At 40.8% G+C, this 13,378-nt stretch overlaps 1 protein-coding gene across 1 annotated transcript in view; it reads left to right on the top strand.

The window, feature by feature from the left end:
• Positions 1-13,378, top strand: part of ncapd3 (non-SMC condensin II complex, subunit D3) — a 52,681-nt gene that overhangs the window by 26,147 nt on the left and 13,156 nt on the right. The window contains exons 22-34 of the mRNA XM_068718177.1: positions 396-491; positions 1,464-1,702; positions 2,820-2,899; positions 3,433-3,570; positions 3,696-3,829; positions 3,917-4,125; positions 6,880-6,990; positions 7,121-7,288; positions 8,834-8,946; positions 9,664-9,716; positions 10,353-10,400; positions 10,865-10,927; positions 11,033-11,081. Coding sequence (XP_068574278.1) covers positions 396-491; positions 1,464-1,702; positions 2,820-2,899; positions 3,433-3,570; positions 3,696-3,829; positions 3,917-4,125; positions 6,880-6,990; positions 7,121-7,288; positions 8,834-8,946; positions 9,664-9,716; positions 10,353-10,400; positions 10,865-10,927; positions 11,033-11,081 — 1,501 coding nt within the window. The remainder of the gene's footprint in view (positions 1-395; positions 492-1,463; positions 1,703-2,819; positions 2,900-3,432; positions 3,571-3,695; positions 3,830-3,916; positions 4,126-6,879; positions 6,991-7,120; positions 7,289-8,833; positions 8,947-9,663; positions 9,717-10,352; positions 10,401-10,864; positions 10,928-11,032; positions 11,082-13,378) is intronic.

The raw sequence follows: 13,378 nt of genomic DNA, 5'->3' as shown, positions 1-13,378 counted from the left end.
TTTGTTTCATAGCCATATTTATTCATGTATTTAATTGTTAAATATTGAATGAAATTGCATTCCAGTCTACTGACAGAACTCATCCAAATGAATGGGACGGCTACATTTCTTCACACGGGCTTCTGTCAGTTTGAACGTAGCCTAATACTTAAAAATCCAGTGTTTACTTTGTCAAAACATTTTCTTCAACCTATGATACAGAGTATAGCCCTACTGATATCAATAATGATATTGATATTTGGGAGTTTGAAAAAAAATCTGATAACACACATTGTATTTTGTGATACTACTTTTGGGAGTAGCCAAAGAAAAAAAAACGAAACCTACACTTATGTGCTTAAAAAATGTAACATCACCTGTATTCTGTGGTAACATGTTCTTTATGTTGGTGACAGAGTGCCAGGAGGAGCTGCCAGCATCGCTGCCTCTGTCCCAGTTCAAAGCAAACTCTCTGCCTAGCAAAGTCAGAGCCCATGGAGTCATCACTTTAGGTAAACTGTCCTTCCCTGACTTTATATTAGCCTACTCTGTCTCTTTTAGTAATGTCTGATGGTACGTGTCCAGAAGGAGTTCTTTTTGGACATAAGGGGCCATGCTGCTTTCCAGCATTGGACACCTAATAGGATGCAACTAGGTACCTGATATCGAAATGTGTCTGAAATCATTTTAGGCGAGAAATAAGCCAAGCAGTTGCTGAATCGGTCTTCATTTTAGATCGACAACGACTAGTTTGTTTAAAAGTTAGATATGCTAGACCTAAACTTTATGCAAATGAGGAGGGAACCAACTCGATGCCCCGGTCTCCCGAAAGGCAGTGCTGTGTTACCAGAATGCATTGCACGGCTGCTGACCATAGCCTCAACCATTGGTTTCTAGACTGCGCTTTAGAATCCTCGGGTTTTGCCTTTTGGCCGTCACCATCTTGTTTTCTTGTAAGCAGTGAACGGAAGTGACCATATCTGGACTGAGTGACATAGAGATGCCGTATAGGGCTCTGGTAGAGACCTGTCAATTACAATCTGCCCTAAAAGCATACCCTGCTTTATGGTCTATTTGACTCTAAATTAAGCATAATTTACTTAATGAATGCTGTGTTGAAGAAGACTTGAAACTAGCGATTGAGACCATAAACTCATGTTTACGATGTTTACTGAGATAATACATCAAGTAAGAAGTAGGGTCACTTTCTCATTGAGTGATTTATTTTTAGCAACCAGAGGAGTGGCCCCTGCTGGCCATTTGAATGAATGCAAGTTTAATGTGCTTCCACATTGGCGCTACTTTTCAGAACCGGAGGTTGCCGCCGGCTGCTTACATAGACAATGAATAGGAAGTGTGGAAATGATGGAGCCTGTGTACACGTACCATTAGAAACATTGTTCATAGCCTTAATCTCTATGCATTTCTACCGTCTAATTACACATCTAACGTTTTTCTCTCCATTGGCGTCCGTCCGGGTTCAGGCAAACTGTGTCTGCAGCACGAGGAACTCGTCCAGAAGTACCTGCCGGTCTTTGCCAGGGAGCTGGAGGTTGGCACGGAGGTTGCTGTGCGCAACAACGTGGTTGTGATTATGTGTGATCTGTGCGTTCGATACACCAACATCGTGGATCACTATATCCCCAACATCTCCGCTTGTCTGCGAGACAGTGAAGCTGTCATCCGGGAGCAGACTCTCATCATGCTGACCAACCTGCTGCAGGTAGGAACTGTTCTACACTTTCTTCACTAGGCTACAGTTAGAGAAATGTTTTTTGTAATTATTCATTGCAGTTTCATAAAAAAGAAATGGGGTGATATCAATATGTATAATTTTCAAGTGCAAGGCGTTTTTTTGCTCTGTTAATTAAAAGGTTTCTTTTTACTTTGGTTGACCTGATATAACAACAAACAAGTTATTTGAAAAAAGATATTCAAGGCATTTTCAGCCCCCTTGCATTTGTCAAACATAAATCGACTGCACTCCAAAAACACAATTAAAAACCACTGAATGTGAGACAATTTTTTCATTAACGGTAATAGACGGCATGCTTTTCTTTAAATGGTTTAGCAGAGTTTGAAAATAATGGCTAAAGAAACATCTGATTGCAGATTAAAGGTGCAATGTGTTTAAAACATAAAAAAACAACTTTACAACCAGTGAACGGAAGTGACCATATTTGGACTGTGGAGGAGTGACGTAGAGACGCTGTTTATGGCTCTGGTAGCGAACTATCAATCACACCAAGTCCGCCCTAAACCATACCCTGCTTTATGGTCTACTTGAAACTAGAGACCATAAACTTATCTTCACAATATTTACTGAGGTAAGAAATCAAGCGAGAAGTAGCGTCATTTTCTCATAGACTTCCATACAATCGGAATTATTTTTGCAACCAGAGGAGTCGCTCTGATGGCCATTAGAAAGAATGGAGGTTGAAGACGCTTCCTTATTGACGTCACAGACCAGGTGGCCAGACATTACACATTACACCTTTTTTAAAGACTCTATAAGCGGGCTAGGGTTCTGCTTATAGATGGACAGCAAAAAGGCTGCCGCATTTTAATCTCTTAATCTTTTTATTATCCCTGTATTTTAACTATTGCACTATTTTATGTCTTAGATTAAAAAATGTTGTCTTTGTGTGATTTCTTTTTTTTTTTTTTTTTTTTTTTACATAATTGAGCATTGTTGGAGGTAGACTCTTAAGACTGACTGCTTCTTTGTAATTGTTGTGCATATCGCAACAAATTTCAGCTACTAGGCTGTTCTCTGTGAATCTTTTTACGAGGCGGGTTTTTCAGTATGCCTCTAATTGCCTGTCTTCTCTTTTTTCCAGGAGGAATTTGTGAAATGGAAGGGCTCCCTCTTCTTTCGCTTCATGGTGGCGTTGGTCGACCCGGTCCCTGCCATCGCCAGGTAAATTCCACTGCACAGATAGACAGATGATGACTCGGTAGATCATTTCAAAATATAACATATAAACATTGATACAGAGTGAGCTGTGTTTTCTTCTCTGACTATGAAACTTAAAACTTGTAACCTTTTTGTACTGCTACATTCACTTGCTACCTATTCTTGCCTTAAGGACTTTTGTTTTTTAATTAAGAATATAACATCTAAACAAGTGATTTTTAAAACTATGTTAACCCTAAGATCAAGGCACCAAATTGCTGGCAGTGTTGGAAAAATTGGAAGCAATGTCCTGTTGTTTGGATCTTAAGTATCCACTTCAACCTGGGCTGCATGATGTATTGTAGTATGTTCCAAAACAAACACATATACAGTTTTTTTTTTTGGGTATCGATGAAATGTTTTTGGCTCTAGGTACAACAAGCACACAAGCACACAGTGACACTTCATACTAGTATTGTTACTATCTAATATCGCTCTGGGCACCCGAAATCCGACACGATATCAAAACCTAAGTGCCTCCTGTTTTCTTGTCCCAGTCTGTGCGAATACTGCCTCCTCCACCTGCTGCTGAAGAAGAACCCAGAAATGTTCAGCCAGCACTTCATCGAGTGCATCTTCCACTTCAGCTCGTACAACAAACACAAGTCCTACAACAAGTTCCCTCAAAGTGAGAGGTAGGAAGCTGTGTGGATATTAGTTCTGTCATCCCGTTCACATGTTCATATCCTGTTACAATACATGCAAGGATTTATTTTTTTTGGTCTATTCATTGGCTTATTTAAAAAAAAAATCCATGCAGAGAAAAGGTTCAGTTCTCCCTGAAAGGAGCTCAGCACCGCGAGAAGCGTTTTCGGATCTACCGCTTCCTGTTGGAGCACTTCACAGACGCCCAGCGCTTCAACATCACTGTCAAGATCAACCAGACCATCTTAGGTGAACACGTGTGTGGATTGAGATGTAAAAAACAGCTTCTAGCGTTCGTGCAAAAAAAACCCAACCTCTTACCCTTTCCTATCACAGCATGCTTTGCGGACGAGGAGCTGCCATTGGATGCGGATGGTGCCGAAATTTTGTCAGAGACTTTCAACATCTTGAGTCTGAAGGAGATGAAGCTGCAGGCCATATCTACTCCAACAGGAGGCGCCGCAGGAGAGGAACCAGACGAAGAGAACATGGCCACTATGGCGAAGGCTGTCCTGCAGGTTGCACAGAAGAAGGTGGTGTCTCAGGTGAGCACTGCTGGCCAAGTTACTCTAATCAAAGAAAAGATATATTTATTACTCATAACTCAGCAGCAATAAGTAGCATTACATGACTAGTTACTTTACATTCATTTCTAAGCTCAGCTATATCAAAGGATCCTAGGAATGCCCCCCGAAACCCGGTTCTAAACCCGTAGTTTTGATAAGGTCCGGAGTTACAGTTTCTTCTATCGATGCTTTAGAAGTTACAGAGTGAGAGACAGGCAGACAGACAGTTAGATGGACTGAGTGTGTACAGACAGACAGACAGCGTGTGTCACTGGTTGCCATGGTGACGACACAGCAGTTGGAGAGTCTGTGTGTTTATAAACATCAGTAATTAGCTGAATTACTGACATCTGTGTGAGCCTGGCAGCCTTTTCATGAGAAAAAACTGGGAAACACCTGTCAAACAAAACCCCCATAACCATAGCCCCTATTTCTCCAATATTAATACTGGAGCGCAAGGATGACTTGAAGAACAGATCATGCGAAAATTGTGTCTGTAGTGTAAAAAAAAAAGTGGCTTCAATGGCGATTTAGAAATGGGGTGCGGTTGTCTGTGCAAGACTTTTTTGAAGTATGTTTTAACATTGGGGTCTATGGGGCAGAAAGTTGGTTTTCCTCTCAATTAAAGGCTTTTGTGCCAAATGTGTAAATCTGTGGGATTCCACAGTCATTTGTCTACAACAAGGACAAGATTAGCTACGTTTCCATCCAAAAATTATGCATGAAGAGTGAAAATGACAAAAAGACAAATTTGTCTTTTGTCAGTGACAAGACAAATATTTTTTTCACAACAATCTCAAGCGCCTCTTCACTCTAGCGGTGACATCACGCACTCTAAGCTGTGCAATACACACCCATTATAAAAGCAGAAAAGGGCTGAAAAACACATAAAAGCAAAATTGCTACAATTCAAAAAGTTTAAAAGATATCAAAATGATTATAACATACAATCATCGATCAGGATTTTCTCAACATTTGAATGGTTAAATGGTGTCTGTAGCTGAAAGTATGAGGAAGTAGAAGGATTTGAAAGTTGAAAAAAGTTTGAGGATTTTAATTGCTGAATCAGCATTCCAACAATAAAGAGTTTGCTCATAAGAATAGACTAATAAATGAAAGCTAATAACTTAGCTAATTGTTTAGCTGCAAATGTATTCTAAAGATTTTGGAACTTCTTGTACTGCTGTTAAAGAGACTTAGTTTACATACAAGAATAATAAAGCCATGTCGATTCCTTTCTTAATTATTTGTATTTTTTTGTCACAAAATAATAAAAGACAACCGATAAGAGTACCAATAAGGAATCAAACCGATAGGCCGTATCGATAAGAATACTAGTATCCTGAAGTAAATCCAATGTTCAGAGAGTCTGGTTAGTCCAGTCTCCAGTGTAGCAGCAGAGCGCAGGTTCAGCCCTAACTCTGCATATTTACACATGAGGGACAGCAGCGTAACTTCACTGATTACACCAAAAGCTAAAAGTTAAGTCCCCCCCCCCTCCCTGTCAAGTTCATAACTACAGTTAGTTTTGCTGCTTAAAAGGAAATGTTCACAATTCTGAAACCAGCCTCTTTAATCATTGAAGTAAATCGTTAAAGAAAACACTCATACATCACTACAATACTTGCATTAAAGGGCAACATAGCCAACAGGGATTTGTAGAGTGAAATGTGCATGCGGGTGCATGTCTCTAAACCCGGCAACATGTACTAGCTAGTCAGATCCAGAGTAGGGCGGGTCATGCCTTCTGCATGACAATTAGCCATGTACTTCTGTTTGTTGCAGTGGTCTTGGGTTAGTGCAGAATTTACCATTTGTCTCGCTGCCACTGTCTTTAGCGCACATTTTTAAGAAACTAGAGCTATCTGTAAGTATAAGTATCACTTTGAGTTTCCGTCAGAGCAATGTAAAGGTCAATAAATTATGTACTAGTTTTATCCCACTCTGCTTTTGCGTCTAAAGACTGCTTAAAAGCAGTGGGGATAAGGAGTTTGGCTCCGGTTTTGTTTTGTCCTTGTCCTGTTGATCGGCACATCTGGGAGATGCCGTTGATAGTGCTTTACACATGTTGGATGTGACGGAGACAGAAAAAAATCCTTCATCTGCTTCGTAACGTAATTAGTGACCGTACGGTTGATGACGTGTGTATTTTCATCTTGTCTTGTATAATCATCATTAAAAGAACACACAGCTGCCGCTGCTTTCGTTTATGATGATGTCTCTGTCCTCAGTCCAAAACTGAAAATGTATTTTAAAAAATTCAAAAGCTATTTAAATCTTACAAAATATCCTTCTTCAATCCATATTTGTTGATATTTTTCAAAAACATTTTCACTGTGGTCAAAAACTGTATCACTCTCCCAGTTGCTGCCACACAGACACATACACACACAAAGAAAGGCTTACAATGGTATTGACGCTCAACGCTTCATTCCAAAACCTCACCAAAAGTTTTAAATGTAAAATACCCCCCCCCCCCCCCCCCCCCAAAAAAAAAAAAAAAAAAATCAAAAGAATCAAAGACTCCGCCTTTTAAGCCTATATCTTATAACTGAAAAATGTAAATGACAGGTATTAATAGATTTTGACTGACTTTCTGCAACCCCTTCTGACGAGAAACGCATAAACTGGTCCGATACCAATACAAGCCTATACCAGCTGTTAAATACCACTGTAAAAATTCTGTGGAGCTTTTGGGGTTGCTCCTCTCAGCTTCCTGCTTTTGATCCACAGGTCCAGAAGAAGGCCTTCATAGAGAACACGGTTCCTCTCATCATCGGCCTGAAGAGCCTGCTGGAGCAGAAACGTTCTCCCGTCCTCGGAGACCTCATGGCCTACCTTCAGGTGAGACCACAGCACAGATGCTCTGCGTATTTATTTGAAGAGGGAATTGATGTGTAGCCTGATGTATGGCCCTGCAGCAAGAGGCTTCTCTTGTAAGCCTGAACCTAACCTTTGTTTGGCCCTACTCCAGGTGACGATGCAGGACTACCGTAACGAGGTGAAGGAGTTTTTCTCTGGAGACGAGCAGCTGGCGGCTGAGCTGGAGTTTGCTCTGAAGACAGCTGAGAAGGAGATAAAGATGGTGGAACAGATGGACAACTGTAGTTTGACAGGAGACGCCAGGACTCCCACTGCACTGGTCAGAAATCCCAGCATCTACAACGAACACAGAGTTTTAGATACTGAGTGTGTGTGTGTGTGTGTGTGTGTGTGTGTGTGTGTGTGTGTGTGTGTGTGACACACACACACACACACACACACACACACACACACACACACACACACAGTACCAGTCAAATGTTTGGACACACCTTCTTCTCATTCAATGTTTTTTCTTTATTTTAATTTCTTTCTTCATTGTAGATTAATATTGAAGACATCCAAACTATAAAGGAACACATATGGAATTATGTGGTAAACAAAAAAATGCTCAACAAACCAGAATGTTTTATATTTCAGTTTCTTCAAAGTAGCCACCTTTTGCTTTGATGACAGCTTTGAACGCTCTTGGCATTCTTTCAATCAGCTTCATGAGGTAGTCACCTGGGATGGTTTTCCAATAGTCTTGAGGGAGTTCCCAGAGGTGCTGAGCACTTGTTGGCTGCTTTGCCTTCACTCTGCGGTCCAACTCATCCCAGACCATCTCAATTGGGTTTAGATCGGGTGATTGTGGAGGCCAGGTCATCTGACGCAGCACTCCATCACTCTCCAGTGTTTCCCCTAGGTTTACAGCTTTGGGGGACGAGGGACGGACAACGACACAAACACTTAAAGAAATCATGGTGTTGACTGGCAGGGAGACTCTATAAATGGCCTGTTTATGCTGTCTACATTTTCTGCAGAACATTCCTGAAACCAAAAAGAAAACTGAAATAATCCCATATTCATTCTCTATGTACCGTATTTTCCGCACTATAAGGCGCACTTAAAAGCCTTTAATTTTCTCAAACGACAGTGCGCCTTGTAATCCGGAGCGCCTTATATATGGATCAATTGGTTAATTGGTTGATCCATACTGGTTGTACACGGCGCTCTGTCAAAATGTTTCAGTACGACTGGTACACTACAAAGCCGCACCGCTTGCAGCATTACGGCTACCGTAGTCAGGGGCGTCGCCGAAGTAATAGCGGTAAACACCGGTACTGTTTTGTTGACATTCCCTTTAGCACAGCTCCATCTAGTGGATGCATAACGCAACCCCAGTCAAACGTTTGACTGTAGTAGCTTCTATTCTATGCGCCTTATAATCCGGTGCGCCCTATATATAAAAACAGTTCTAAAATAGGCCATTCATTGAAGGTGCGCCTTATAATCCGGTGTGCCTTATAGTGCGGAAAATACGGTACTGTATTTTATCTGTCTATTTATTTATTTATGCATTTACTTACTTACTTACCAAGATCAGTCTTGTCAGGGGGAGTATTTCCCCTCTGACAACCAAGCTGGGTAAATAAAAGAATTGCTCTTTCAAATTTAAATTGATTTAAAAAAAGAAATGCAGTTCATGACAATATTACCATTACTATTGTGAGGTTATTTATTTTGTAAACAATCCTCTGTTGTGTTTTGTTGTTTAAGAATTATTGATTTGTTTACGTTTTTACATTAATAACAAGTGCAGGCCAGTGTTTCTGAGTTTTCTACGGTCAGTGAAGGTGTCAAGGTGGTTCTGCTCTCTCCTCAGTGTTCAAACCAGGGCTCTCCTGTCAGGTCCAGGCCCCTCCTCCCGTTCATCTTTGCCACGCCGCAGCCACCACGTCGAAACCCCCTGTCTGCCAGACTATCACACACTGATAGGTAGGTTTTTCTACCACTGCAGCTCATCAAAATCATGGTTGTTTTTTTTTTAATTGTTAGCTGTGATGAAATAAAAAACCCGACTTTATGTAGTCAAGGATAGAATTTTTTTTTTTTTTTTCGTCACACACGTTTTCTTTCATGTCCTTTCTTCGTTTTTTTTTCGCTCACTGGTGCCATCATAAAGAGAAATCAAGGGAATTCTACAAAAACAACAATTAAAATGTACAATGTGTGTTAGGAGTGAAACAATACACGTATTTGTATTGAACCATTTGGTACGAGGCTTACGGTTCGGTACGCATTACGAACCAAACAATTTGTTTGAATAATACTATTGCATTTGGAAAATGCAGAAGCTTAAATTGTGGGAAAGATAATGTTCCTCGGCAGAGCCACTACGCTCAACAAGGCAACCCACCCGACGTGACAGACAACGTGCTGTCTGACACGCCCACCACAGAAGAACAACATTCTACTCTGGTGAGGCATGTTTGTTCTGGGAGAGGCATGCTATGCTAAACTAGCTTACCAGGAAAACCAACAGTAGCACACATGCTACAAACTCTCCCCGCAACGTTTAGGTAGCTATTCCCTACAGATTCGAACAGGGCTAAAGGTGTGTGTGTGTGTGTGTGTGTGTGTGTGTGTGTGTGTGTGTGTGTGTGTGTGTGTGTGTGTGTGTGTGTGTGTGTGTGTGTGTTTCAATTTCATCAGGCGTGTGCGGGAGGAACATGTCCAGTCTAAGTCAAGCGCTCTGGAAGGAACAGGTACAGGCTGGAGTTTAAAACTACGATTTATATTATGCTCATCTAAGCTCCACTGAGTGCAGCAGTGGGGGAACTTTTAGTTGGAGGGTCAGAGGTCACTTTACAAATACAATTCGACAAATAAAATTAATGTGTTTTCATCTGGATTATTATGAAACAGATGTTCTCATTCTAATCCAGCTGGAATTTTTTAATGGGATGATTCACATTAAACAAAACACCAGATCAAGATTTTAGAATCTGAAATGTGTAAATAGGCCAATATTTGCTATCAATTTTGCCATATCAAAGGTGATGATGTCTCATGAGGTTTGTTTCTGCTGGAAAAAAATAAACAGTTACCACAGGTTTAATTTTATTCAAAGGGTACTTCTTACGGAGTTACATCCGTTTTGCAAGTCTTGCAAAACTCATTTGAGAAATGGGGCGGGCGGGAAGACAGCTGCATTTTCTAAGTTACAGAAACAATCTAAATTTGAGTAAACGTGTAATTAAATTATTTCACATCATTCATAATCTGATTATCATAGTTTTGATACTTAATCAAATCAGACCGACTGAAAGTGGTTTTAATCCAACATCAGTCTTTGACGGGAGTCACAGCGTCCTGATTGTTTGTTTTCTTTGACTTTTCAGTGATGCCTAAAGGAGTTGTGAATGACAGAGCCATCAGCACACCAAAAGGTATGAGCCCACAGCGGCATTTGAACCTCCACAACACAAGTGCAAATGTTACTGGGAAGAAAACCCAGACTCCGAACAGTATTTCTTCTTCTACACATGGTCGTGTTCAGTCCGTATGCCTTTTCCTTTAAAGGGTATTTTTTTTAATCTTAAAAAGAAGTGCATTTATTACGATTCTTTCCAAGAGTCTGATATTCAGATGGATATCAATCTCATGTCTGTGTTAGGAGTTGAGAAGTAGTTAGCCTAGCCCATAAAGATTGGAAGCAGGGAGCAATTGCTAGCCTGGCTGTGCTCAAAGTTGAAAAATACACCCACTCACTGAAGAACACATCTTTGTTTAGACTGTTAACAGACACAAATCTTCAAACAACACTTGCTGGAGCCATTTGTTAAAATCATTTTAATTTACCTTTTAATTGATTAAACATTTCAGTCTGTCATCTGTCCTCCCTATAATCCAGGAGTCAACATCAATTTGACATTTGACGAAGGAGTCAGCGCGATCTTCAGTGACCGAGGAATAAGTGAGCTACTCTGACTTCTCACTCAATCCCACTAATCAGGTGTTCCGGGCAGCAGTTTATGAGCATTATGAAAACCTTAATCTGTGTCTACTGTGTCCCCCACAGGTGTCGTCGGGGAGACCAGTGTTCTTCACGTGAGGTCAAATGAGCAGCAGTGAGTGCACTACTTCCGTCATTGCCTCCACATAGTCCATGTTTTCTATCACAGTTCTGCGGGCATATTCACATGTAGTTTGTGACAGTAACAATAGTTTCATCTAAATAAATGGTTAAAGCTGTAGTTTTAGTCACCTAAACCAGCATTTGTGAATTAAAAAATTAACCCAATATGGTATATTTTCACAATAAAACCCCCAAGACACTCTAGATTTTTGCATGTCGCGCAGGCTATATTTCCAGGTCAAAGGCGCGGCTGTAAAATGATGAATAAACGCATTTCACTTCCTATAAATTCTTTACAATAAAAGCACCCACCCTGCCAGTAATTGTTGCTGCTTACTCTTCCTCCCTGCAGTATTAGTAGACTTATTGAAGAACAATCGCTAATGAAGCTCCTTTAATTCCATGATGATCACATGCTGTCCACACCTCACTGAGATCGGAAGTCAGTGCGAGCCATATCACCTTTGCATGTGGAAGAGCCGATCTCGGAGCGTACAGACCTGACAGTTAATGTGTCCTGGCATGATCAGATTACAAAAGTGTCAAGTGTAACCACGGCCTTAGATACTTTTTGGGTCATTTCACTCAGCTAGGAACCTTCCTAAGCAAAACAAAAGAAGAGACTATTCAACCGCAGCCTGGGTCTTTTCATGGGATTTGCAGACAATAAAACCTTTTTTATACATACATACTGTGGTGGAAAAAAAAAATCCTATACCTGCTTTGCGTGAGTCTTCTAATGCTGAAATACATAATACCAAAAACCAGGTTGTCTTTTAGGTATTTATTCTCTGCGCAGAGAAGGTTCAATCATCACAACAGAATGCGTACAGTCTCAGTGAGGAAGAACCTCGAAAAAAGTGAACAAGCTTTCTTTATACAGAATGAGCAAAGGTGGGGGCCGATGGCCAACGTTACAGACATTTCAGTCTCAGACTTTTGGTCTCAGACTGATAGGAACAACAAGTGAAAACAAACGGCCAGCCACCAAAACAAGCGGCCCAAAGGCCTTGGTATGGAACATTCTCATACAACACAGTTAGTTATCTATGTGAACAGAGAGGGAGAATCCTTCTGTTGCACAACAGAGACACGGTGAAGTTCAACAAAGTCCAGAGCAAAATAACTTCTGCATGAATACAATATACTGAGTAGAAATATATACTACGTAAAAAATTACCATTACAATACATACATACATACATACAGTTGTGGTCAAAAGTTTACATACACTTGTAAAGAACATAATGTTATGGCTCTCTTGAGTTTCCAGTTATTTCTACAACTCTGATTTTTCTCTGATAGAGTGATTGGAACAGATACTTCTTTGTCACAAAAAACATTCATGAAGTTTGGTTCTTTCATGACTTTATTATGGGTTAACAGAAAAAGTGACAAAATCTGCTGGGTCAAAAATATACATACAGCAACATGAATTAGCAATTTTGGTGACTTAGAAAGTTGTGTCAATGAAATGAGCTTCATAGCATGGCCTCTTAACTTCTTGTGAGTGATTATGAGTGACTACAGCTGGTGACTTCTCTGAGGCCATTTAAATGGGGCTCATTGGATACAAACGCCCACAAACGCTACAATGGGAAAGTCAAAGGAGCTCAGCATGGATCTGAAAAAGCGAATCATTGACTTGAACAAGTCAGGAAAGTCACTTGGAGCCATTTCAAAGCAACTGCAGGTCCCAAGAGCAACAGTGCAAACAATTGTTTGTAAGTATAAAGTGCATGGCACTGTTTTGTCACTGCCACGATCAGGAAGAAAACGCAAGCTATCACCTGCTGCTGAGAGAAAATTGGTCAGGAGGGTGAAGAGTCAACCGAGAACCACCAAAAAGCAGATCTGCCAAGAATTAGAAGCTGCTGGAACACAGGTGTCAGTGTCCACAGTCAAGCGTGTTTTGCATCTCCATGGACTGAGAGGCTGCCGTGCAAGAAGGAAGCCCTTGCTCCAAAAGCGGCACCTTAAGGCTCGACTGAAGTTTGCTGCTGATCACATGGACAAAGACAAGACCTTCTGGAGGAAAGTTCTGTGGTGAGACGAAACAAAAATCGAGCTGTTTGGTCACAATGCCCAGCAATATGTTTGGAGGAGAAAAGGTGAGGCCTTTAACCCCAAGAACACCATGCCTACCGTCAAGCACGGTGGTGGTAGTATTATGCTGTGGGGCTGTTTTGCTGCCAATGGAACTGGTGCTTTACAGAGAGTAAATGGGATAATGAAGAAGGAGGATTACCTTCAAATTCTTCAAGATAACCTAAAATCATCAGCCCGAAG

Source organism: Cebidichthys violaceus, unplaced genomic scaffold (assembly GCF_023349555.1).
Source record: "Cebidichthys violaceus isolate CVI_PGR_0920_01 unplaced genomic scaffold, fCebVio1.0.p SCAF_10, whole genome shotgun sequence".
Taxonomy (NCBI): domain Eukaryota; kingdom Metazoa; phylum Chordata; class Actinopteri; order Perciformes; family Stichaeidae; genus Cebidichthys; species Cebidichthys violaceus.
This window is presented reverse-complemented; position numbering and strand designations above follow the sequence as displayed.